Genomic DNA, 27891 nt, shown 5'->3' with positions numbered 1-27891 from the left:
TAAGAAAAATCACCATAATGCTTATCACCATAGTAAATGATTTTGCCATATTTTCAGTCTGATGTTGGCAATGGCAATGGCCAGGTTAGATGCACGAAAATCACGTGACACCCTGTAGACCGGGCTCCCTCCAAGAAGTGAATGAGTTTTGAACACAGGAGAAGAAGTGGCACTGCTCGTCTTAAAGGGATACTCCACTTTTTTTGGAAATAGGCTCATTTTACAACTCCCCCAGAGTTAAACAGTTGAGTTTTACCATTTTCGAATCCATTCAGCCGATCTCCGGGTCTGGCGGTACCGCTTTTAGCATAGCTTAGCTTAGCATAGATCATTGAAACGGACGAGACCATTAGCATCTCTCTCAAAAAAATGACCAGAAGACCAGAAAGAAGACTTAAAGGTAGGGTAGGTAAGAATTTTGTTTGTTTTGTTTGTTTAAACTGTCTTTATATACCAATACATAATTAAAATGTAAGTGCTCTGAAAAAGAGAGTATAAAATTCGAGTGACTGTAGACCTTTTAATCTGCAATAAACACAGCTCATTATTTCCATTCACTCCACCCCCTCCCTTCTGAGCTCCTTCCAAAGCCACGCCCGCAAAACACATGAACGCGCGACGCCAAACGCTCAGGCTCAGCTGGAAGACGCATTTATTACCTGAGACGAGTGGAGAGGAAGGAGCGCAGTACATACAGTGACATCATGTCAGAATCACATGTAATAAAATACCTAACTTTATCACTATGAATATAAACAAATAAGATTTCTTTTAGTACTCACTATCAAGCTAGCATATTGATACTGGTAAAGTTTAAAATATATTTAGTTTGATTCGGTAACAAGCTATATTTATAGGTAACGAGCTATATTTATAAGGCAAAGCTAAAAACAGGTTGCATTAATACATGTTTTTCCATTACCATCAGTTACACTGTGATGAAGGTGAATTTCATGTAAGATTCATAACATATACGGTGTTTTGCATGTAAGAGTTTCCATGATGAAAACATTGTTGACTCTGATGAGGACTAACGTTACACTCCAGAGACAAGTACCGCATCGTCGGTTCGAGGACAGGTCCGGGGTCGAGGGCGAAGCAGAGGAGGTCGTTTTGAATTTTGAATGCTCTTTCTCTGCCATAATTTTACTCTTCGTAGATCCGCGCCTCTGCACTCCTCAAATCAAACGGGTGCGTGCATATGGGCAGATCTTGTAGCAACAGGGGTGGTAGCCATTGGTTGCGAGAGAAAGTGACAGTCGCCCAAACCAATCAATTGTTTCGTCCCGGATGGAAATAATGAGCTGTGTTTATTGCCAATTAAAAGGTCTACAGTCACTCAAATTTTATACTCTCTTTTTCAGAGAACTTACATTTTAATTATGTATTGGTATATAAAGACAGTTTAAACAAACAAAACAAACACAATTCTTACCTACCCTATCTTTAAGATTATTGTTGGAGTATTTTTGTATTTTTAAAATACTAATTACTTGTATTTTATTTAAATACATTTTTCACATCAGTATTTTGTATTTTATTTTGTTACATTTCATGAGCCAGTATTTGTAGTTTGTAACAAAATAGTTTTTGATGTATTTGTGCCCACCTCTGAGTAGAGCTGTGTGTCGTCTGCATAGCTGTGGTAAGCAATTTGGTTCTTTCTCATTATTTGGCTCAGGCTTTGGTGGTAATGGTGCCTATCTTTTTTTGGTTGGTATCTGGGGGCTTGCAGCAAAAGAGTGGGATAGTCTGGTTCCAGCATACACCAGTTCTTCCATTTTCTGTGAGAAGCACAGAAGTGGCGATGCTGGAGAGAGGGATAGCGTGTCTGGTGAAAGGGGCTGTTGCTCTGGTGTTATAGGAGGCTGTAATATGCTGTCCTGGCTTCCCTGGCTGTTTTCCAGGAAGTCGTCCTTGGGTGCTGAATCTTGGAGCAGGTCTGATATGTCTGTCTGTGGTGAGCTCTGTGGGCAGGGCTCAGCTGAGATTGTGTCCGTGAGCAGAGGTTGTTGTGGCGGAGTGGTGTTATCATTGTCCTTGTGTGATATGTCAACATGTCCATTTTGCTGCTGAAGTGAAGTCCCATGGTCATTCATACTGTGTCCAGGTGTGTGTGTGCCGTTCAGATTGAGTGGATTGGCACACACTGCAGAAGGATGATTGAGGGAGAAGTAGACATTGTCCTTTAACCCTCTGAGGTCGACAAACGCGCCGGCGCGTTTTGCTGGATTTTCTCCACATTGTAGCACTATAAACTTAAATTACTCCGTCATTTATGGTCATACAGAAAAAAGAAATATAAAAAAAGAATCTGTGATATTTCTACTTTTGTATGTGTCCACTTACAATCAAATCAAAACATTGTGCTTTTGTAAAATAAAGAAAATAAACAGGGTGTGCGTTCTGCCTCTCCGCCGCGGTGAACTTTTTTTTCTTGAGCACGTCTATAAACTGAAACAAAACTCAGCGAATACTTGTCACACATTTATGAGCCATATACCTTTATAAACATTTAAGTGTGTACTTTTAAATGATCGGATTCAAACTGAAAACAAATATTCTCTGTTTAAGTAATTTGTATAAAACCAACAAGATGTCCAGCTTCTCAAACGCTTCCTAATTACTTTTAATTTGAACACGCCCACTCGCGCAAAAGAGATTCACATGCAAATCTCCACGTGGAACGCGATCGCTCATTACCTCAGAAACAAAACACCAAAACACTTCACAAGTCTCTGCTTTTCGTCGAGCGCCGTGAGCTTACATTGGAATTACCTCAGAAGAAGAAGAACGCGATTTGAAGACAAGAAAGATACAGGTAAGAAATTCTTACATATTAGTTTGATATTGTTGCATACATTTCACATTGCAGTTGAACTGTTGCTAGATATATGGTGAATATTATAATATTTAGACCCGTGGGTACTGTTACTGTGTTTGTGGATATCTGCTCAAATGTAGATATGTATATGGTAACCATAATGTTTTATATTTGAGCGCGATCGCGTTTGAATGTATCATATTTGATACATTCGAAAAGCAAAACGCACCAAACGGCTTCATTTTTTTTTTACTATTATCTCATTTCATATCATCATAACGAATGGAAACATTTGAAGTAACATGATAATCAATATATTTTTCTCTAGCTTAGATGTTACTGAAATATTTAGGAAGATTTATAGGCTGCTATGGTTATTGTTATTATTATTTTATACAGCACTGCGCATAGCCTATGCCTACAAGGCACAACAAACCTGGTGTTCATTATTATTGTTGGAAACATTTGTGTGTGTGTGTGTGTGTATTCTGTGAATTTTAAAAAGCAATTTTAACCAGAAAAATCTAAAATGTATTCCCAAAATCGTGCAAGCCTTTCTCTTGATATCAGTATGTTCACTTTTTTTTTTCAGGGCCCAGATGCCACTCCTGCTGACTTCAACATTCACATGAGTCTCTACATGAACATGGTAAAGTGAAAATCAAACACCTTGGAAATGAAAGGTATAATGTTTTTAGGAATGGCACAAAGGTCTCTGTCTTTGGATCATTGGTAATCTTTGGATTATGTTGTGTTGTAAATAAATCAAACAATCTAAAAACCATTCTTTTTTAAATCTCCTCATTCTTTGTGCAAGGTTGCTCAGAATGATAGGGGCCTGATCGCTCCTAATAGGGCCGTTAGGGAGTGTCTTTGTCTTTCTCAGGTGAGTACTTGAGAAAAGCTTACATATTAATGAGCTCTCGCATAAGGCTTATTCACACAAAACACGTCGTAAAAATTTTAAATCAATATATTGTCTTCTCTGAATGAGCAGTCAGGGTGATTTTCACATAGTTTTGGAGCAAATATTCTAGGCTATGTCATACAATTTTCAAAAGTCTTGTGAAGAAATAATCAGTATGGGTTTCATGGCCTTATTTCAGTGAGAATTTTTTTTTGTATTTTCACAAACCACGCATAAATGTCATTATCTCAAAACTGCAAACTTTTACATACATGCTGCTGATATATTATTGTAGCAGAGTTTGTGCTGAATACAGTGTAATTAGACTTTAGCCATGAAAATGTCACAAATAACAGAAATAACCATAAATGTCAGAGCATGTCAGAACACCTCCAGGGCCCAGAAAACAGCTCAGACCTCAGAGGGTTAACACTATTGAACCAAGTTTGTTTGGGTGATGGCCATCCCAATGAAACAGTTGTCTCTGACTCCAGAAAAGATTGAAATTGTCAATGTAGTTCACTCTTTTTATATTGAAGGTACTGGCCCATTCAGTCTGTGTTCGATCACATTCATCACATTTGGGGATTCCTCATTTACATTCATTAGTACTTCAAATCTATTCTCAAGATGTATAGGCGGAGGTAGGAGACCAGTGTTTGCAATCCTTGTCAGAGCTGTGTCTGGGGTAGAGGATGCTACTGCGGCAATATGTGATGCTCGTGACAATCTGATGTCTCGAGTGCCTTTGGGTCTCGCTCCCTGTTTGTGCCATCGATTAGTAAGTCGATCGGCTTGTTTCTCTACCTGTCGAGGAGCACTAGTTTCATGGGACTCACCGGCTATATGCTGAGGCTGTCCATGACGAAGCTCTGTTGTGTGCTCCGTCTGGTTTGGTGGTCCCGTAAGTAACTTTGATTCAAGAACTGCAATCCTTTGTAAAAGTCTGTGGCAGTTAGTGCAGCAAGTAGATTCCAGAAGAGGCATTTTCTCTCTTATCCTTGTAGGCAGTTGTGTTTTCCTTTCCCGGTATGTAAGCTGATCGGGTAAAAGAATTCTCAGTTTTTGTAGTAATCCAAACTTTGTCTTATGAGCACTGTGCTGATTTGCTGAAGTTAAAATTAGGTGATAAAAGGAAATAAAAATAGGAGATAAAATGTAAAAGCGAAATAGCAAAGCGCGGAGCAGTAAGCAAGAGCGTCCGAACAGTAGCGGAGCAGGAAGCAGGAGTGAAAAACAGAGTAAACTAGAATGTTATTTGGCCCTAAACAGAGACTACACAACCGCAGAATACCTGAGTGCAGTGAAGGACTGCACACTCAGAAGAAGAATGACGAGGTACAGACTGAGCAACCACAGCCTGACTGTGGAGACGGGCAGATACAGACAAAGCTGTGTGTGTGTGTGTGTGTGTGTGTGTGTGTGTGTGTGTGTGTGTGTGTGTGTGTGTGTGTGTGTGTGTGTGTGTGTGTGTGTGTGTGTGTGTGTGTGTGTGTGTGTGTGTGTGTGTGTGTGTGTGTGTGTGTGTGTGTGTGTGTATGTGTGTGTGTGTGTGTGTGTGTGTGTGTGTGTGTGTGTGAGATACCGTACTGTGACCAGGGAGAGGTGGAGACAGAGCAACCCTTTCTCACCAGCTGTCCCAACTATGAGGACATTAGAGGGACTTTCTACACTCAATTTGAAATACTTTGCCCAAACTTCCTAAAATTGAACAACAAAACACAATTTCAACACCTATTAGGTGAAAAAAGAGATTGTATCACACTAGCGGCAAGATACATCGATGCCTGTCACAAAAAGAGAGAGTTGACAACCAATCAGTGATGCGCTCACACACACACATGCTCGTACACAAAACAAACACACAAACACTTACACACTGAATTCTAAGTTGTTCACAGAATTTTGAAATGTTCATAAACTGTTTTACTATTTTTATTTATTATTTTTATTTAATTGAATTATTATTATTTTCTGTACTAAATGTTCAAAATCATTTTATATGTCGTTTTCATGCTTTGGCAAATGTATTTTTGTCATGCCAATAAAGCTTTATTGAATTGAATTGAATTGAATTGAATTGAATTGAGAGAGAGAGAGAGAGAGAAAGAGTGTGTGTATAGAGAGAGAGAGAGAGAGAGAGAGAGCCCCAAGAAAGGGACCCAGAGAAGAGAGACAAAGCAACAGTTGCAATCTTATTATATCCTTGTCCTGACCATGTGACTTTAACTCAAATGAGATAAGGCGACATCTAAGTATACATCTATACCCGCCCGCGCCGTCAGATCATTTGGACGGTGTGCTGTTTTCAAGAGCTAAAAACGATATAAATACTATTTGTTTTCTCACACAAACCACTCGTTTCGTGTCTTAGGCCATCAATGTGTACTTATGATGGGGAATTGTTTCATTTGGACGATGGGGAATTGTTTTAATTTGGACTCTGTGCTTGTGTTTTGAGACAGTAACCACAGACCTGCATTATATGACTGACAGACAAGAACGGTTTGACCTAAAAATATCAAAATTGAAACTACTGCAGAAACAAAGACACCTACATCTTGGATGCCCTTGAGGTAAGCTAAAACATATCAAAAATTTATTTCAAAGTGAACTATCCCTTTAAAAATCTTTGGGAACTTTTGGGATACTGGAAGTACACAACTGCAGGAAATATATCACACTGCAAGTGATTTTTGGTTATTTTATTTAAAAGAAAAAAAAATTAAATCTTACATATTGTAGCTTTAAAAACCTTACATTTTGATTCCCTGTTAACAGTAGTAAACTATCAGAATAATATACCGATTTGTTAACATTTAGCGAGGTTATGTCTACCTTCAACAATAAGGGTGTCCTCCCTTGAGGTGTAGCCACATCCTCCAGTGTCATATTGCATCAACCAAAACCATTGTATCATTTAAAGAAATAGTGTAAGACCATTGTCATGCTCTTAAAGTGTTAACCCATTGAGCACAGTAAATCAAACTAAACGGCCCACTTTGCCTGCATTCACCCTACATTTATTTTTAAGAGTGCATTTACTATTGGAAGCTATGGCCAAAAAGCCTCTGAAAAGACCAAGAAAAAAAACATGGGAATGTTCAGGTTATGAAATATTCTTTAATGTAGGACACATATAAAGAATACACAAGGAAAATCATGATTATCCTATTTGAATCTGCCCTCCCACCATATCCGACTCCCTCATCTTTGACTCTCAGTGCCTTCCTCCACATATTTTCTTGGGGGGCACTTCAGTCTTCTGCCACAGACTTGGAGTAGTAATACCAATCACACCGAGAGCAATTCTCTCTCCAGCATTCCCACTGAGTTTACTCTCCTCATCTGAACCCATTCCCAGATCATCCTCCTTCTCATGAACCGCCACCGCACGTCCCAGAATGGAATAAGGCCCAAAGAGCTTGGCGTCTGGAAGCGTCAGGAACTGCCTTATAACTCCTTTCTCGGAAGCAAAGTTGCCCAGGTCTCCAGGATGATGAGGGTGGTCAACGCCGTTTGGATTATAATGAGGACCAACAGTGATGCAGCCTTGACTGAGGTCTCCATACTGATGGATGTGCATGGCACGCTCTTGACGATCGATGGCAGGCAAACCACGGAGGTTGATTTTCACTTCTAAATCTCCATTGGGGAAGACCTGCTTGAAGAGGATTTGCCCAAAGATCTTTGGCTGGTTACGTGGCAAATTGGAGCCGGGAGTTACTTCACAAGTGGCATAGATTGTGTTGTCAAACTCCACGACTTCCGGCTGTGGAGCTTCGGCAGGCAAACACTCCTCCTTGTGGAACTCTCCTCCTTGTATATGCAGCACCAGCAATATCAGAGGGAATATTAGGATGATTTTCTCCATGTTGATCTTTAAAGCCTACAATGAAGAGTGGATTCAGTGAAATCATGCCATTTGGTTTAAGAATGTAATATTTTTTGATAAAAGGTCAAAGCTTTGTTGCAGGGAACTTTGAGAATGGAAGTTGCATTAGGTAAAATAGCACAACCAGATTAGTTTGCAACGGAAAACCATACAAGAACCCAGACAGCAACCAGATCCGGCCCACATCTGGGCCGCGTGTAATCCATGTGTACCAGATGTGGGCCGACACCATGTTGCTGTCTAGAAAACTCTATAATTTGAATTGCCATGTACCCTTGTGAAAATAATCAAATAAAAAATGTGCTTATTGGCATTGGATGTGTACCTGTAGTATCTTGAAAGTACAATAATAATAATAATAATAAAAAACCTGTAGGTCCACTTGCAGATAATAACACTGATGAATTATAAAAAGCCACTTAAGTGTACACACGTACACTTTCATAAGCGTCACACCTGCCAGCCAAAGTGCCTATGATACAAACCAATGACATACAGGTGGATGTAATCACACTAAAATGAGTCCAGGCAAAGGTTTATGGAAATGGAAAAGGTCTAGGGAGAAGTGCCCTCTGGTGGCCATGATAGGGCTTCTGCTGGCAGGAGTGACATTAAGTACATGTACACTTAAAAAAAAAAAAAAAAAAAGTAATGCCAAACTAAGAGTTTTACTTTAAAGTACATTAAGTTTTAAAAATCTTTTTGTTGTGCTTTAAAGTACACTTAATTTGATCTGTTGTAGCCTACATGTTATTCAATATTAAATATAAAGATAAGATTTCTTGATTCTGATATTTTTCACAGGTAAAATAAAAGACAATATCCATACTTTTGCTTAAACTAAACTTTTTTTTAGTTGTACTAAATCAAGTCAGTTGATGGAGAAAATGGAATGAAAAAACAAGCCTAAAACAGCACAGGTGCACTACCGTACAGCTGAAAAGTTGTCCTCAATCCGTGTGGAGCCTGAATATTGCAGTCACAAAAATACTACAACGCTTAATCCATGTGCAGTCCTGACCTGGGGTTGAGAGAATGTTCCTTTTGGCTGCTCTTATAGGAACTCATGTTGAGCTACAAGTTAACCATGATAGTCTGTTAGTCACTAATTAAGTTCACCTGTGTTTCATTTAGCTCCCTTTGTTTGCCTGTTGATATATAGCACTCAGTTTATTCAGTTCTTTGTCTTGCATTGCACAATGTGTTCTCCAGTGTTTTGTGTTTATTAAAAGAAGTACTGCTATAGATTCCTTTTCTCTTCATTTGGTGGCTCATTTGTGACTCATTCATTCTTAGTGTACAATTCCACTTGACGTTCATGCTTGACACCACTTCTTATAGCAGATATTCATCAAACATAAGTGAATAGCTGACAGTTCTTCCTTTTCAAGAAACCATTTCTACAGACTCTGATGTACCAAGCCTGACAAGCCTATATTACACTGTAAAACTTTACTGTAAATTTACAGCGAATTTCCTACAGAATTGTACTGTATTTCCATAATACAGTATTCGGCTGTATCTTTTACAGAACAGCTGTAAATATACAGCACATTTCTGTTTTCAAACGGATAAATTCGTAATACAGTATCATACTGTAAAAGCACTGCATTGTGGGATTGATTTCTTTCGCGCTCAATTCAGTTCAAATGTGACGCGAGCAGACAGTAGCTACTACAGGCAAACTTGATTTGTCAGCGGGATTCAACTGAACAGAATAATCATTCCTGTTATCAAGATAAACAGTGTCTGCGAATCTGTGAGCAATTTTTAAGCTTTTGTGAGCTTCGGTTCGTGTTTCAAACATTAGTTGCCTGTGACGCAGCAGAAAATGGGAGACATTAACGTTACATGAAGACGGATGGAAGAATTTGTCATCTGAATAACCTGCGCCTGTGACGATTAGTGGGATTTAGAGTTTGAGAAGATGGAAAATTGTTCAACTGAGTGATACGGTAAGCCAATATATATATATTTTTTTTTTTTTGCGTTCGCATTTCTAACATACGTTGATTTCACGAATGCTTATTTGGTTTGAATTTGCGAACGCGGTTTTCTACCGCGGCCGCGCAAACAATTCACTCTGTTCCACCTGTTTACCAAGTAACGTTAACGTTAACGTTAACTTCGATATTTCACATAATAGACAACATATAAGTTACCATGTTATTTGCATGACCTGCTTTTGATATATATATATATATATATATTTCGTTTCAGGCTTTGTAATCTGATGACGGTCCAGTGCTAATGTAAGTACTTTTAAGTAGTGTTACAGTTATAGTCTATGTGGTAAAAAAAAAAAAAATGCCATCAAATGCTGTCAGTTCTGTGATCGTGCTTTTGAATCGTTGTCATAATTTTGCTAGCACAAGAAAATCCATGTTCCTAAAGCTGTTTTCAAATGTAGTATTCCTGATTGCCATGCCATGGTCCTACAACTAACAATTCAAAGAGAAGTTAGACGGTGTTATCCTTCAAGCAGATAACTAGAGATTATTCAACAAATCTCATTAATCTGTAATATTTTTTATGTTTTGGTTCTGTTGATCATGGCTGTTCTGTCCTTTTTAAAAATTGTTTCAGGAATTTGCAACGCTGATGTCCAGCAATCTACACTTGCCAGAGAGTCCATGCCTTATTTCCTGGTATGTAAACATTAAAGGGGTAGATGAAACCTAAAATGAAAAGCCATCATTTACTCACCCCACTGCAAAATATGTTTTTCTTAATTAGTGTTTTTTTCTTGTTTCCAGTCCAGATATATAAAATTCTTACATGAAGAAGCATTTAATAGACAAGTAAAAATTGTCTTGTTTTCTGAAAGAATATGTCAAAATTTTGTGAGTTTATGCTTAAAACAAGCAAAATAATATGGCAGTGCGTTTTAGTGTTCTAACCCTAATCAATTTTAATTTTTAGGTGAAAATTTTAATTTATAGAACTATGAATAGATAGACAACTACATCGAACCACAGTGGAACCCACAATAGTTATTTTAATTATTAATATTATTTATTAATTCATTTTATTATTATTTTTTCAATTACAGGTCAATCTCTAAGCAACCAGTGCTGGACATTACGTTTGGAAGGTCAAGGTGTGTGTGAAAGGATCACAGCCTCTTCATCACTGGCCTGGCAGCGCTGTTTGCCTCCTCCTATAACTTCAGCTTGCAGTACCAGGAAGAGGCAGCACCAGGAAGAGGCAGTACCAGGAAGAGGCAGTACCAGGAAGAGGCAGCACCAGGAAGAGGCAGTACCAGGAAGAGGCAGCACCTTGAGTTTGTTCAGAGGTTAGTCATTAGCATATTTGCCATTCATATAAATATTAGACTGAATTGTGACTTGTCTTGACAGTATTTATTATGTTGACTACTGGTATGAACAATATGGCCCTGGTTTCCATACTGGGCTTAGCTTAAGACAGGTCTAGGCCTTAATAAAATTAGGGTATTTAAGCAGCTTTTATAAAAATGTCTAATAAAAAAAAAAAAACATTACTGGTGTGCATCTTGAGACAAAACAGTGACAGTCACATATTTCAGATATGTCAGTGCAAGTTGTTTTCAGTTGAAGGATTAGTGAAAATTCTGTCATTAATTACTCACCCTCATGTCGTTCCAAACCTGTAAGACCTTCGTTCATCTTCAGAACACAAATTAAGATATTTTTGATGAAATCTGAGAGGTTTCTGAACCAGCCATCTACAGAAACATCTTTGTAACTTTCAAGGCCCAGAAAGCTGGTAAAAACATTGTTTAAATAATCCATGTAACTACAGTGGTGCAACCTTAATATTATGAAGCGATGAGAATACCTTTTGTGCACAAAAAAACCCAAATAACGACATTATTCAACAATCTCTACTCTATCACGTCATTCTCCTACGCTGTTGACGTAGTGTAAACAGTGTCAAGTCACCTTCATTTATATAGCGCTTTTAACAATATAGATTGTTTCAAAGCAGCTTTACAGTGATAATAGGAAATTACAGAAACATAGATTGTTTAGGCTTTACAGCAGCTCTAGAATAAAGTTATTAGATCGACTATTTTTGACCGTCAAAATGCAGGCGGACACAGTTTCCGTGAGTTGTTCAAAATCTTTCTTTTTAGTAAACTCTGTGTACACAAACAATGTTCTCCATGCTGGAGTTCATGTGTAGAGCCCCTGGTGATACTGAGAGCACAGTTTCATGTTGTGTTGAGCCTTCTTAGTGTTTTAAAAAATAGCGATTTTTAATGCTATCATAGTCGTGCCACAAGCACTCCCATTCAAAAGGCAATTTGACCGAAAACGAAAATACGGTCAAACTTAAAAGTGGCGTTTCCATCCTAATTATGCTTTTAAACGAAGGTTTGCCTCGGGTAGATTAACAAAAAGAACCCTAGGTTGCATTTTGGCAAGAGTTATCCTTTAATACACTCCGGCCCACTCATCCTCACAAAACAGTGTAGGAGAATGACATGTAAAAGAAGAGATTATTCAACAATGTCGTTATTTTGGGGTTATTTTGCACACAAAAAGTATTCTCGTCACTTCATAATATTAAGGTTGAACCACTGTCGTTATATGTACTATTTACCAATGTTTTTACCACCTTTCTGGGCTTTGACAGTTGCAATGACATTGATGTCAATGGAGGGACAGAAACCTCCCAGATTTCATCAAAAATATCTTAATTTGTGTTTCAAAGATGAACGAAAGTGTTAAGGATGAGCAATAATGACAGAATTTTCATTTTAGGGTGCAACCATGCATTTTAGTCTGGTAAATGTCATGTTTAACATTATCATGTAGTCATGTATGCAATAAACATTGCAAGGCTTGCAATTAAAGTTAAATTATTTCTGTCACAAAGGTTTGGGCTGGATTCTGGCAATGTGTGCTCTATATAAACAGAGTCTATGGCTGCCTTTCCACTGATACTCTGATAGGACCTGATGAGGGGATGATATTAAAAGTTGTAGAATAAAACTTTAAATCTGGCAACCCCACTTCCAAAAGTTTAGTTAGTTGACAGTGCACATGTAATCAGACACATTGAGTTGATGTATTTTAACCAGGGCAGAAAAAATATCAGTTATTGATCACAACATCCAACATTGCATTTTTTTTTTCATGTTGTTCAGTTTTATCCAAACAGTTTAGTCGTTAAAACCGATATCTGGTTTTTATTTACACATCTTTTGTGCTGTCTCTCTTTGTCAAAATATATAAACTCAGTCCATAATATTTCATTGTTTTTTTTCCCTTTCTTTTCTGCCTTTTAGACGATTTCCTGACATCAATCCTGAACGTGGATCAAAAACAAAGAAAGGACAAGTAACTTCAAAGAAAACTGGCCAAGTTGTGCAAAAAAAGAACACTGTAAGCCTACATGTTTCCTCACTTCTGCGAAAACTTGAAGACTTTGAATGGGATTTCGTTTGCACTTTTATGGACTTCAAAACAGAAACAGCAATTCACTGCCATTATAAAGCTTGGAAGAGCCAGGACATTTTTTAATATAACTCCGATTGTATTCGTCTGAAAGAAGAATGTCATATAGACCTAGGATGACTTGAGGGTGAGTAAATCATGAGCTAATTAAAATTTTTGGGTGAATTATCCCTTTAATTAAGTGCTAAGTGTTACCTGTTTGTTGTTAAGTGTTAAAATTGCATTTTATGTTTAAAAAAAATTCAGCCAACATGTTCACAGAAGGCAATTTTCTGATCTTTGCTTTTAACCAAAATAAATGTTTTAAAACCCAGAAAATGTTGTTTTCTTTTTCATAGTGTGACTACTATACAATTTATTGCTGTAGACAAGTTTAATATTGTAAAATTATGTGGTATATACTGTATTTGGTAATTACAGTGGAGTACTGTAAATGCTGTTTACTGTACTAGTGCTGTAAAAATACAGTATGTGGCTGGCAACCCAGCTGCCAGTATTTTACTGTAAATTTACAGTACAACATTTTACAGTACAATACTGTAAATGCTGTTTACAGTACTAGTTCTGTAAAAATACAGTATGTGGCTGGCAACCCAGCTGCCAGTATTTTACTGTAAATTTACAGTGAAAAGTTTTACAGTGTACACATGCAATTGGACTGTTATTTGCAGGTTTTTTTTACAATTGCTATGACAGATTTTTCAATACAATTTTCCAAAACTCTTAACACGGTTAGTTAGCACTACATCCGTCTGTGTAAGCTATACTATTAACACATTTCGTGTTGCTTTAACACAAAATGCATACAATTCACACAAGCTCAAACAAGACCAAAACAATGGATTTGTACTGGCAAATTTACCAATGCTTTAACACTGTATGTCAGAACAGATAACACCATGTTCTAAACCTAACCTTACAGGCTAAAGTCAAGGTAAACAGCTGTTTATATTGTGAATTGAAACACAAATATATCCCCTGTATTTTATCCTATTGTTACTGAGAAACAGCTGATTGAATTATGCAATAATATAAATCACAGCTGATTCCCATCTAGGAAACACACTCAGGTGTTGAGGTTCTTTCAATCGCATGACCATATGGTATACTGTAACCGTACATTCTATAAAGCACTCTGAGATGGGTCTTTTTTTATTGAATTTCTGCAGCAAAAGACCTACAGTAAACCCAACAAAACAAAAATGTAGAGAGGCTTCAAAAGAAACTGCAGTGCAAAACACAATCTATGATCAATACAATATACTGTCTGTTGTATAAGGGCAGACCTGACACGTATACAATAATGCAGTTTCTGTAATTCCATCTGATGTTAGTGTTTTTATGACATTGTGCTATGATTGACTAAATCTTCCTGTTGGACGGCTATGTTATTTGATTTTGAGACATGTTTGCAGTGTTTTGTAGGCATAGTGTATTATTGTATTTAGAAAATTAGTGTTGGAGCTTAGTGTGTTGTAGGTGTGTTGGTGCGTTAAGAGTTTAGGAAATTTGTTAAAAGTATTGAAAAAATTGTCATAGCGATTGTAAAAAACTGTACTTGTCTTTGAAGGCAGAAGTAAAAATTTCTGAGGGAATGATTCTTCTATGGCATCGATGTTAAAATCCCCTTTTAGTAGATTGAATGCAGGTAAGGTGGGACACTTGTCATTTAGATACAGTACCTAGATGTTTCTTTCTTTTTATTACTTTTGTTAACTTTAAGGTTCAACTTTAATATTTCATTTTGAATACAGTTGATATGTGTTATTTGCAAGGTATATACCAATAAACATTTTGAGATCATGCACTCCAGACAAATTTCTTTTCAGGTAATGTGACCCATCCCTAATTTATCAAAAATGATCCTGGATCTTAAAAACACATGATTTATTAACACATCACACAAACATATTCCACAGCATATTTAACAGACCCAAAAGCACATAGATAGGCTATGATGAGTAATACTCATCAGTTCACTCAATGCATGTGTAAAGTTCAAAACAACTAGAACATGTTGTGTTGACATGAAATTTTATGAAATTTGAATTTCAGATATCTTAATGAACTCTACAACATATTACAAATGGAACTACAACACATGCAACAACAAATAGGCTAACAAAAATTCAATAAGAGGAACATTTTAAATGGTAACCATATTGTAAAACTTTTTTTCTGTCTGTTTTCTCTAAACACTGTAGATGAACTTAAATTGTGTCCATATTTTAAAGCGTTATATTCTGCATCTACATTTTAAGAATAATAATAATAATAATTCGTTACATTTATATAGCGCTTTTCTGGGTAATCAAAGCGCTTTACATGGAAGGGGGAATATCCTCAACCACCACCAATGTGCAGCATCCACTTGGATGATTCGACGGCAGCCATATTGGGCCAGAACGCCCACCACACACCAGCTTAATGGTGGAGAGGAGACAGTGATGAAGCCAATCAGTGTATGGGGATGATTAGGAGGCCATGATGGACAGAGGCCAAGGGGCAAATTTGGCCAGGATGCCGGGGTTACACCCCTACTCTTTTTCGAAGGACATCCTGGGATTTTTAATGACCACAGAGAGTCAGGACCTCGGTTTAACGTCTCATTGGAAGGATGGTGCTCTTTGACAGTATAGTGTCCCGATCACTACACTGGAGCGTTAGGTCCCACATAGACCACGGGTGAGCACCCCCTGCTGGCCTCACTAACACCTCTTCCAGCAGCAACCTGGTTTTCTCAGGAGGTCTCCCATCCAGGTACTAACCAGGCTTGCTAACCTCTTACAATAACAAAGGTGTAGGTTGATGACGCATAAGCGGAATTATGGAACTTGTGGTCATGCCGAAGGATCTAATAATGTTTATGGGTGAGTGAGTACATTGATGTTTTTAACATGACTGTGGTATGAAGCAGGTCGCGATTGCCAATGAGAGACAGATATCAGAGCCACATGCGAGTCCCGCGGATATAAAGGAATAAGGACATTTCATTCTACCGATCTACCCGCAAGTGCTGAATTAATACTCACACATATCCCTTTTCCACCAGCATGAACCAGGTGCCAGTTCAGAGCCAGAGCTACAGTATTGCCAGTCCGGAGTTGGTTCGTCTGACGAGCTCTCTAAGATCCGGTTTGACTTTCCACAAGGTCACTGTATACATCTCATGTTGCCCAGCAACGCTAGCGTGGCAGCACCAAACACAAACACACCAGGCTTGTTCGAGATGGTTCGGCTTCTCGCAGACCGATCGGCTCATGACATCAAAGCACTGCGAAAGCGATCCAAAAGCACAAGGAGTCGTATGCTCTCCAAACACTCCCGCAGCTCCGATCGGTCCGTGCCGCTCCGATGCATCTCGAACAAGCCTTCCATCAACAATGGAGGTCGTTGCGTTACTACAGTATTGATGCTCATGGCTTTGCAAACCTACATCGGCATCCAAACACGGCGAATCCAACGTGTTCGTGCAGCTCGCCGTAACTTGCATAGACGGAGATTACAATCAAGCTGCTATTAGCTTGATTAGCTGCTATTTGAAAAATGGTGATCACAAGTTTCTGTTCATCTTGTTGGTCACGGTAACCCAGCCCCCAGTCCCTGACGCAAGCGGTTCTTACTTCTAGACCAGCAATGTTTTGGTGCTACTTAACCCTCTGGGGACCAAAAACGCGCCCGCGCGTTTTGCTCGTTTTTTTTTTTAGCAATGAAAAATAAACACAAAATGCTCTGTTAATTTTGATCTTTCATTTTCGTGTAATACATCAATCGATCCTGTTCAGTTTCTATTTTTTTTCTGTATACTCACAATACAAATAAAGTGTTTTGCTTTTTGACAAATAAAGAAAAACTAACATGATGCTATTTCTGCCTTCTCTCTGTCAGTAAACTCCCATTTGAAACGCGTTCGAAAATTATCTATAACTCCGCGAAAATTCAGTCAAACAGGCAAACAGACCCACGGGCATAAAGCTTGAGATCGCAGCTTTTAAATGAAGTAATTTATATAAAAAACAAATATTATCAGCTTCTGTAATCTGTATAAAAAGAGAGCGACTCCAGTCGAGCTCATTACGAGCCATTCAAAAGTAATGTGACCACTCCCCGGAGAGCGCGTGCTATTCAAACGCAAATTCTGAGAACCATTTCAGTCTGTGAAACGCCCCCACATCAGCTGTAAACAAAGAGGCATAATATAGCCTACCTTATGGAGAAAATTTTCCGTGCTGATATGAGGAGCAGATCCCACTGAGGAGTGAGGTAGGCTAAGTTATCCTTTCTCAAGTGTTAATGTGGAATAACGTTATGGAATAACGTTGTAGGCTTATGTAAACAAAAAGATGAATCGCGTTTCTATAATATGAATCGCGCGTCTATTTGTAAAGAGTGTTTAGCCTAAATATGAATCGCGCGTCTGTGTGTGAAAGAATAAACTGCTTTTACAGTTACAGTTACTGCGTTACAGTCAGGCGAAGTATGAAAGACAACATTTTGTTGACTAGATTTGGGTACAGTTTTTACTGTAGAATATACTGTCACATCAAATAAGCTTTTCTGAATATATATAAAATACTATTTTGTCAAAAATAAAGTCATAGACTAAGATGTTCCAATGTTGGCTATATTCAAACTAATGAATACATATGATAAAATGTAGGCCTATAATCTTTTTTTTTTTTTTTTTACAAAGAAAGAGTACTTTTTTGCAGAAATATTGCTGAAATTGTAATTATTGTTGTAATTGTAACCTTTTTAATAAAATAGCAAAACATATTTACAAGATAGATGTAAGCAAAATCTTAAATGGTCAATATAAGTCTTCTTCAAAATATATATTTTGTCTTTGCATTGTGGCTCAGTCAGTGTCACACCTGAATGAATGGCTAATTATGCAGAGTCATTATGCAGAGTGGGTGGGACTAAGGTGTAAACTACTCCTCCCCCTCGCATATTGGCTTTCCAAGCAAAACCTGTTTTACACCATTTAAATCAATGTATTTTTTTTTGTGAACGATAAAGCAAGACTATTTTCACATAATTTTGAAGCTAGAACTGAAAGGGACAACATCCATTAGTCAAAAGTCTTGTGGGCACATATTTTGTATGAGTTTTGTGGTCTTATTTCAGCAACTTTCATTTTTATTTTTTTAAATAACCACGCATAAACATTATTCTCTTAAAAATACAAACATCTACATACATGTTGCTCGCATATTATGGTAGGCCTGTTTGTGCTATATAGAGTGAATTTACACCTTAGCCATTAACATGTTTATAAATAACTGAAAAAAGCACAAATGTCAGAGCATGTCAGAACATCTCAAGGGCCACAAAAACAGCTTGGTCCCCAGAGGGTTAATGAGTTGAGGGGAGTGGTCAGAGTGTGATGGTGTGGTCAGAGTGTGAGGGGAGTGGTCAGATAGTGTGGGGTGTGGTCAGAGAGTGTGATGGGTGTGGTCAGAGTGTAAGGAGAGTGGACAGATAGTGAGGAGGTGTGATCAGAGAGTGAGGGGTGTTTAGAATGTAGTATTTTTGATAAAAGGTCAAAGCTTTGTTGCAGGGAACTTTGAGAATGGAAGTTGCATTAGGTAAAATAGCACAACCAGATTAGTTTGCAACGGAAAACCATACAAGAACCCAGACAGCAACCAGATCCACACCCACCACTTTTCCTGGATCAGAGCTGGTGCTCTGGGTGTCGAAAAACAAAGAACCCATTTGAAACTAGGCTCTAGCCGTGAACCAGCACCAGCACTGCCTTGGTGGAAAAGGGTTAACAAGTCAGTTTATTTGGCGAATTAAACTTGTGAGGTAACGCAGCGCTGTTTCACTTGGTCTGCACTATCACACTAAACTGCATTTGAGGTATAGGTCTTTTGCTGCAGAAATTCAATAAAAAAAGACCCATCTCAGAGTGCTTTATAGAATGTACGGTTACAGTATACCATATGGTCATGCGATTGAAAGAACCTCAACACCTGAGTGTGTTTCCTAGATGGGAATCAGCTGTGATTTATATTATTGCATAATTCAATCAGCTGTTTCTCAGTAACAATAGGATAAAATACAGGGGATATATTTGTGTTTCAATTCACATTATATAAACAGCTGTTTACCTTGACTTTAGCCTGTAAAGTTAGGTTTAGAACATGGTGTTATCTGTTCTGACATACAGTGTTAAAGCATTGGTAAATGTGGCAGTACAAATCCATTGTTTTGGTCTTGTTTGAGCTTGTGTGTAAAAGAAGTTCAAGCATTTTAAATTTGTGTTAATTGTATGCATTTTGTGTTAAAGCAACACGAAATGTGTTAATAGTATAGCTTACACAGACGGATGTAGTGCTAACTAACCGTGTTAAGAGTTTTGGAAAATTGTATTGAAAAATCTGTCATAGCAATTGTAAAAAAACTGCAAATAACAGTCCAATTGCATGTGTAATATAGGCTTGTCAGGCTTGGTACATCAGAGTCTGTAGAAATGGTTTCTTGAAAAGGAAGAACTGTCAGCTATTCACTTATGTTTGATGAATATCTGCTATAAGAAGTGGTGTCAAGCATGAACATCAAGTGGAATTGTACACTAAGAATGAATGAGTCACAAATGAGCCACCAAATGAAGAGAAAAGGAATCTATAGCAGTACTTCTTTTAATAAACACAAAACACTGGAGAACACATTGTGCAATGCAAGACAAAGAACTGAATAAACTGAGGCCCCGTTTACACGTACATGGTTATTTTGAAAAACGGAGACATTTCCCTTCGTTTGCGCCCTTCGTTTACACGCAAACGGAGGATTCGCCAATGAAACCGATTCTTTCTAAAAACTCCGGCCAGAGTGGAGATTTTGAAAATCTTCGTTTGCACGTTTGCATGTAAACAGAGAAAACCGGAGTTTTAGGTAGCGACGTCACAGAATGTGACTATTTTCGGGATTCTGATTGGCTAAGGTGGGCTTGAGCTTCTCGTTACACTGACACCTACAGGTTTGGCATGCTCTTGACAGCATATACACAGGTTCGTGTGTACGATTTTATTTTTGAAAACGAAGAGGGGTGAAATGTCCGTTTATGAAAATAGCCACCTACGTGTAAACGTAGCCTGAGTGCTATATATCAACAGGCAAACAAAGGGAGCTAAATGAAACACAGGTGAACTTAATTAGTGACTAACAGACTATCATGGTTAACTTGTAGCTCAACATGAGTTCCTATAAGAGCAGCCAAAAGTGTGATTCTCTCAACCCCAGGTCAGGACTGCACACGGATTAAGCTTTGTAGTATTTTTGTGATTGCAATATTCAGGCTCCACACGGATTGAGGACAACTTTTCAGCTGTACGGTAGTGCACCTTTGCTGGTTTAGGCTTTTTTTTTTTTTATTCCATTTTCTCCATCAACTGACTTGATTTAGTACAACTAAAAAAAGTTTAGTTTAAGCAAAAGTATAAATATTGTCTTTTTTTTTACCTGTCCTTGTGAAAAATATCAGAATCAGAAAATCTTAACTTTATATTTAATATTGAATAACATGTAGGCTAAAACAGATCAAATTAAGTGTACTTTAAAACACAACAAAAAGATTTTTAAAACATAATGTACTTTAAAGTAAAACTCTTAGTTTGGCATTGTTTTTTTTTGTTTGTTTTTTTTTGGTACAGGTACACATCCAATACCAATCAGTGCATTTTTTATTTTATTTTCACAAGGGTACATAGCAATTAAAAAATTATAGAGTTTTCTAGACAGCAACATGGTGTCGGCCCACATCTGGTACACATGGATTACACGCGGCCCAGATGTGGGCTGGATCTGGTTGCTGTCTGGGTTCTTGTATGGTTTTCCGTTGCAAACTAATCTGGTTGTGCTATTTTACCTAATGCAACTTCCATTCTCAAAGTTCCCTGCAACAAAGCTTTGACCTTTTATCAAAAAATATTACATTCTTAAACCAAATGGCATGATTTCACTGAATCCACTCTTCATTGTAGGCTTTAAAGATCAACATGGAGAAAATCATCCTAATATTCCCTCTGATATTGCTGGTGCTGCATATACAAGGAGGAGAGTTCCACAAGGAGGAGTGTTTGCCTGCCGAAGCTCCACAGCCGGAAGTCGTGGAGTTTGACAACACAATCTATGCCACTTGTGAAGTAACTCCCGGCTCCAATTTGCCACGTAACCAGCCAAAGATCTTTGGGCAAATCCTCTTCAAGCAGGTCTTCCCCAATGGAGATTTAGAAGTGAAAATCAACCTCCGTGGTTTGCCTGCCATCGATCGTCAAGAGCGTGCCATGCACATCCATCAGTATGGAGACCTCAGTCAAGGCTGCATCACTGTTGGTCCTCATTATAATCCAAACGGCGTTGACCACCCTCATCATCCTGGAGACCTGGGCAACTTTGCTTCCGAGAAAGGAGTTATAAGGCAGTTCCTGACGCTTCCAGACGCCAAGCTCTTTGGGCCTTATTCCATTCTGGGACGTGCGGTGGCGGTTCATGAGAAGGAGGATGATCTGGGAATGGGTTCAGATGAGGAGAGTAAACTCAGTGGGAATGCTGGACCGATAATTGCTCTCGGTGTGATTGGTATTACTACTCCAAGTCTGTGGCAGAAGACTGAAGTGCCCCCCAAGAAAATATGTGGAGGAAGGCACTGAGAGTCAAAGATGAGGGAGTCGGATATGGTGGAAGGGCAGATTCAAATAGGATAATCATGATTTTCCTTGTGTATTCTTTGTATGTGTCCTACATTAAAGTATATTTCATAACCTGAACATTCCCATGTTTTTTTTTCTTGGTCTTTTCAGAGGCTTTTTGGCCATAGCTTCCAATAGTAAATGCACTCTTAAAAATAAATGTAGGGTGAATGCAGGCAAAGTGGGCCGTTTAGTTTGATTTACTGTGCTCAATGGGTTAACACTTTAAGAGCATGACAATGGCCTTTAATTAAAGATACACTATTTCTTTAGATGATACAATGGTTTTGGTTGATGCAGTATGACACTGGAGGATGTGGCTACATCTCAAGGGAGGACACCCTTATTGTTGAAGGTAGACATAACCTCTGACATACGATTTTATTTTCTAAATTATAAGGTTTCTTGCTAAATGTCAACAAATGGGTATTATTCTGACAGTTTGTTACTACAGTTAACAGGGAATCAAAATGTAAGGTGTTTAAAGCTACAATATGTAAGTTAGTTTTTTATTTTTATAAAATGACCAAAAATCACTTGCAAAGTGTGATATATTTCCTGCAGTTGTGTACTTCCAGTATCCCAAAAGTTCCCAAAGATTTTTAATTTCAGATAAATTTTAAATTAAAGCTGCAAGCAGCATTTATCGGGGTTCAAGCATTTAAGGCCTTTAAGCACAAATGCATAAAAAGACATTAAGTTTTATTTGGCAACCATTTAACCACTGACATCATACATGGAAAAGACCATTTCCAGCCAATTTAACATAGGAATCCAGCATATTTAACATATGGTTTTCAAAGCTTTTTAACAGTTATAGCGCCACCTATGGTCTGATCTCCATAAAATTGTGCATGCTTGTTTACAATGTTATTTCACATATGCTCACCAATTTTCGTGAAGTTCTGAGTTTTCGTTTAGGATTTAAAGGCTTTCGAGTTCATTTTCTAAATGACCCTGTTATAGCCATCCAAATGCAAAAGTTCAACACACAGTTTTGAGATAAATAAATAATCAGTCAGCTATAAATAAAGCAATTGTGAGCGATAAATAAACAAAAGTAAAGGCAGGTATCTCACAGTAAATGCTTATGCCCTGAGCATTGGTGTAGTGGCACAGAGTTGACACTGCATTCTCAGAAAAAAAAACATTTTGAAGAGACTCTGAGGAGTGTGTTGTAACGGTGGCAAGCCCAAACGAAATGTAAATCAACAAATGAAAGATGTATGTAAAAAAAAAAAACAATTAGTTCGGGCGCCAGACAAGCTTAATCTTGTCAAATGTTTTTTTCCCAGAATAGCTCTTTAAGCCACCGGATACGAATAAACATGAATCAGAGATCACACAAGGAAAGTTCAGATTCACAGTTATATTTTCATAATTTTCAAAGAAATCAGACAAAATCTCAGTTTCACCATAAGCAAAGAATCAAAACAAACTAAACACACACCAAATAACTTTGGTTCCAGTTCAAAATCCTACAGACTTTACACCACTGGTTTTGAATTGGTAATAAAAAAATAAAAAAATAAAAAATTACATTAAATCAAACTGACAATGAAATCAACCGTTTAAACATAACGAAACACTTCACTGTATTTTACAGATACGAAATACGTGGTGAAAGTGGTTGCGTGAATGTTTGGTTGGCTTGAAGACGGTGCATGCGTGTGCGTGCGGGCGTGTGTGTGTGTGTGTGTGTGTGTGTGTGTGTGTGTGTGTGTGTGTGTGTGTGTGTGTGAAAGAGCGTTGGCCGATAATGGCAGGAAGGAAAGTTTTCGAAGTGAGGGTAAAACAAGGAATAACCTGGAGAACTTGCTCACTCGTCAGCCTCAAAGACAAGCTTCGCTGTGCAGCCGGTGTCCAGAGGTGCAGCGCACCCTCAGTGACAATCGCTAGGCAACTCACGCTCACTCTAGATCCACGCACAGCCCAAACACAGCGTCTCGCGTCTCACTGACTGTGGATTCGTCTCAGGTAACCCGTTCCTTTTTTTCTCTACTCCCCCTCTTACAACTCCACCTTATATACTCATTTCCTCACTTCCGGATAATTTATTTCCCTCCTCCATCCAGTCACGCAACTTACGTTTTTTCCTTACCGCCACAGTGTGCATCAGCAGGACTCATCTGTGGTCCAGGTTCCCGTGCAGGCAGGAATCCCAGAGTCTGTGGAACCATATCAATGTCAGTCTCTGTTTTCCATGATAGAGTAGACTGCTTGTTGCTTGTCTGAATGTTTGTCTTGGCCCTCTTTGCAACAGGTGTCTGATGATCACCATCATCTTTATAGCTGTAAAACAAACAAACAACTGTGAGCATGTTTATTACACAAAATACAACAACTGTATTTCAATCACTAAAAGTAATAGTGCCCAGATATTGAAAAGATATGGATGGATTAGATTTTTTTTCAAAACTGAAGTGCCAGTGCGAGTTGCAGGTGAGGGTGAGAGTGATGCTACCACATTCCTATAAAAAATATAATATTAATAAAGGTTTAACAAAGTACTATGCCAGCACATGCATAACTGATGGGCAATCAGCATGTTGATAAAACAACAAAAATAAGCTATTTTATGTTAACATTACCAATCACTAATTGTAATATTGTGCGTACATGACACCACAATTTTTGCAAAGCCACACAGGCACATGTACATTTGTATCATCACAAAGTATATAAACAAAATTGGTAACACTTTACAATAATAGTACATGAATAATCATGTACTAATACCTGAATTAATAATTACTTTACTATGAACTAATGATGAGTTAAGATATGTATTAATGAGGTACTAACCTTAATTACGACATGAGTATCATGAATTCCTACATGAATATACCATCTTAACTACGCGTTAGTACATGCTTGTTAATTAATGTATTAATTAACATTTCGAGGTAAAGTAAATCAAACATGCTCTAGATCAGAAGAAAGATGTACTAAAAGGGCACAATGTTAAATTGTTCATAAATTTAACACCATCAATTGTCACATACATCATTGAATGACACAAGATGTCTTGAAATATTTATATTAAACCTACTCATTGAACACACATTCCGTTTTAAGTGATTCCACTGCTGCCTTCAAGTGTAAAATACCTACTACACTAGCATATTCATTAAACAGATGCAATTTTCAAAATTAAAATCAGTGTTAGCACAGATGATGGTTATTTTCTGGATTTGTTTACTGTCTTTATATCATAATGCATTCGGATGTTAGTCTTGTTTGCTGGCTCTTCTTTGGGGCCACTATTGCCCCTTCAAAATTTGTCCACTTTTTTCCTACCGTTCAGTTCCTTCTCCATCTAATTCAGGCACAGCACCTCTGCTCTTCCACTTCTTTACAAACCACCGACAAGCACCAAATGATATCTGATTTAGAAGAGCTGAATATGTATAAAACATGTGTAATTGATACATTTTTGAAGATTTACTCTTGGATTTTCCAAGTAATTAATGATGAGTTAGTAATGATGTGCCCCCCCAAGTAAAGTCATGACATTATGATACATTAACAAGTCATGAATTCATGTTACTTTCCAAGTAATTAATGATGAGTTAGTAATGATGTGCCCCTCCATGAAGTAAAAGTAACATGAATTCATGACTTGTTAATGTATCATAATGTCATGACTTTACTTGGGGGGGCACATCATTACTAACTCATCATTAATTACTTGGAAAGTAACATGAATTCATGATTTGTTAATGTATCATGTAATTTCTTGTGTTTGCCCTCCAAGAGTAAATCTTCAAAAATGTATCAATTACACATGTTTTATACATATTCAGCTCTTCTAAATCAGATATCATTTGGTGCTTGTCGGTGGTTTGTAAAGAAGTGGAAGAGCAGAGGTGCTGTGCCTGAATTAGATGGAGAAGGAACTGAACGGTAGGAAAAAAGTGGACAAATTTTGAAGGGGCAATAGTGGCCCCAAAGAAGAGCCAGCAAACAAGACTAACATCCGAATGCATTATGATATAAAGACAGTAAACAAATCCAGAAAATAACCATCATCTGTGCTAACACTGATTTTAATTTTGAAAATTGCATCTGTTTAATGAATATGCTAGTGTAGTAGGTATTTTACACTTGAAGGCAGCAGTGGAATCACTTAAAACGGAATGTGTGTTCAATGAGTAGGTTTAATATAAATATTTCAAGACATCTTGTGTCATTCACTGATGTATGTGACAATTGATGGTGTTAAATTTATGAACAATTTAACATTGTGCCCTTTTAGTACATCTTTCTTCTGATCTAGAGCATGTTTGATTTACTTTACCTCGAAATGTTAATTAATACATTAATTAACAAGCATGTACTAACACGTAGTTAAGATGGTATATTCATGTAGGAATTCATGATACTCATGTCGTAATTAAGGTTAGTACCTCATTAATACATGTCTTAACTCATCATTAGTTCATAGTAAAGTAATTATTAATTCAGGTATTAGTACATGATTATTCATGTACTATTATTGTAAAGTGTTACCACAAAATTGAACTAACATCTGTAAAATAGTGGGTAAATATGTACTTACTCTTTCTGATTTCTGTCTGTGTTGCCGCGTGCCCTCTTAGTGCGAGTTGCAGTGAGAGGTGAGAGTGAGCAACATACATTCCTTTCAAAAAAAGTTAAAAACTATTATTATCATATATTTTACTATTCCAGCACATGCACAACTGATGGGCATTATCATGCTGATAACACATTAGCCTATGTAACATTATCAACCAATCTCCAAAAATAAATAATAAAGTCATACAGGCTCATATTGTATTATCTAAGTATATAAACAAAATGTAACTAACATGTGTAAGTATGTACTTACTCTTTCTGATTTTCGACTGTGTTGCTGCGTGGAGTGCGCGCCCTCCGAGCTGTAGGTGAAGGTGATGCAGCTACATTCCTTTTTTTTTTTTAAAGTTGAAAACTATTATTACATAAATATTTCATTGCATTACATAAGTATAGTACCATTAGTTTATATGAATAACTGATGCGAATAATTGTAGACACGTGCTGTATGCCTAGATATTGCGTGTCAATGGGCCATTACCGGAGATAGCACAACGCAAACATTAATACATTTGCAATTCATCAGCTGGGCATATTTACACATTTCAGCACATTTATACACATTTGCAACAGATATTTGCAAGCACTCTTTGTTGATGATAAGGCAGCATAAACGCTATAGTCAAAATATAATCTAAAATAAACCCTTGTGATAATGAGCTGATGAGTTGAATCAGGCGTGTTTGATTAGGGAGACAAAGAAAACGTGCAGTGTTGGGGTGCCTTCAGGACAGGTTTGGGAACCACTGGTCTAGACCACTCAAATATAACTCAAACCTGCCTATTAAAATATATTTTAAATGTCAATAGGCTACTCTGAATTGCAAGTATGGAAATGGTCCAACCAGTAAAATATGTACATGTTTATATAAAATAGCTTGTCAACTAATGCAAGTAAATTTAAAAAGACTTACTCATCCGAAATATTATCCACGGCTGGATCAAGTCGCTCTTCAAAATGCAAACGTTCGTCATCAGAGTCCCGCTCTTCTTCTGAGGAAAATTCGAACTCTTCATCACTATCCAGGACGAGCTGAAGGGCTTCCTCACCAGTAAATCGTGTCATCTTCCAACGGCGCAGGAAAGTGAATGAATGAAACTTGCTGGTTTTAAGACATTTGCCTGGGGGCGTTTACCTATTTTGCATAGATCACCTCAACACATTATCTTATGAATAGCGCGCTCTGCGAGTGGGTGTGAACTCATTACAGATAATTAGATGAGACGGGAGAAACTGTACTTCTCTTTAGTTTCTTACAGATTACATTGCAGGAGAATATTTCTTTTAAATGTGAATTGTTTTATTTAAAAGTAGAAATTTAAAGCTTTCTTTAGACGCATGTTTCATGGTTGTGTGATAAGTATTAGCTGAGTTTCAGTTCATTTTCCAGACTTGTTTCAGAAAGATTTTTGCGGAGACAGAGTGAGCTGAAAGCGCACCCTGTTTATTTTATTTATTTAAAAAAAAAACAAGGTTTTGATGTTAATGTGAGTGTACACAAAAAAAAAGAAGACACTCTATA

At 37.6% G+C, this 27891-nt stretch overlaps 3 protein-coding genes and 2 long non-coding RNA genes across 7 annotated transcripts in view; 3 read left to right on the top strand and 2 right to left on the bottom strand.

The window, feature by feature from the left end:
- LOC309478494 (uncharacterized protein) overlaps positions 1-27891 on the top strand; it is a gene marked incomplete at its 3' end in the record, with an annotated part of 405172 nt that overhangs the window by 252499 nt on the left and 124782 nt on the right. The gene's annotated exons all lie outside the window — the stretch shown is intronic.
- Positions 6842-8716, bottom strand: LOC309512942 (extracellular superoxide dismutase [Cu-Zn]-like). 2 transcript variants are annotated; one of them, XM_082188697.1, is made up of 2 exons: positions 8561-8716; positions 6842-7620 (listed from the first exon to the last, which is right to left on the bottom strand). In XM_082188697.1, the coding sequence occupies exon 2, from the start codon at positions 7603-7605 to the stop codon at positions 6952-6954; it is 654 nt and encodes a 217-aa protein (XP_082044823.1). In that variant the 5' UTR covers positions 7606-7620; positions 8561-8716; the 3' UTR covers positions 6842-6951. The 2 variants fall into 2 exon arrangements, with proteins under 2 accessions (XP_082044823.1, XP_082044824.1); XM_082188698.1 differs by having other exon boundaries at positions 8556-8682.
- LOC309480596 lies at positions 10158-13169 on the top strand. Its single transcript, XR_014199692.1, has 3 exons — positions 10158-10274; positions 10679-10921; positions 12902-13169. It is a non-coding gene; the product is annotated as an uncharacterized lncRNA (long non-coding RNA).
- Positions 20281-22005, top strand: LOC309481870 (extracellular superoxide dismutase [Cu-Zn]-like). Of its 2 annotated transcripts, none has more exons than XM_082146955.1 (2): positions 20281-20413; positions 21062-22005. In XM_082146955.1, exon 2 carries the CDS (start codon positions 21077-21079, stop codon positions 21728-21730), a length of 654 nt encoding a protein of 217 aa, XP_082003081.1. In that variant the 5' UTR covers positions 20281-20413; positions 21062-21076; the 3' UTR covers positions 21731-22005. The 2 variants fall into 2 exon arrangements, with proteins under 2 accessions (XP_082003081.1, XP_082003082.1); XM_082146956.1 differs by having other exon boundaries at positions 20289-20408.
- Positions 23124-27830, bottom strand: LOC309480616. Its single transcript, XR_014199696.1, has 3 exons — positions 26622-27830; positions 26331-26411; positions 23124-24061 (listed from the first exon to the last, which is right to left on the bottom strand). It is a non-coding gene; the product is annotated as an uncharacterized lncRNA (long non-coding RNA).

This window comes from Leuciscus leuciscus, assembly GCF_965113295.1.
Source record: "Leuciscus leuciscus genome assembly, chromosome: 1".
NCBI classification, from domain to species: domain Eukaryota; kingdom Metazoa; phylum Chordata; class Actinopteri; order Cypriniformes; family Leuciscidae; genus Leuciscus; species Leuciscus leuciscus.
This window is presented reverse-complemented; position numbering and strand designations above follow the sequence as displayed.

Bases quoted from the DNA above. Each gene is read 5' to 3' on its own strand.
- LOC309481870 (XM_082146955.1), top strand. From the start codon at position 21,077: ATGGAGAAAATCATCCTAATATTCCCTCTGATATTGCTGGTGCTGCAT.
- LOC309512942 (XM_082188697.1), bottom strand. From the start codon at position 7,605: ATGGAGAAAATCATCCTAATATTCCCTCTGATATTGCTGGTGCTGCAT.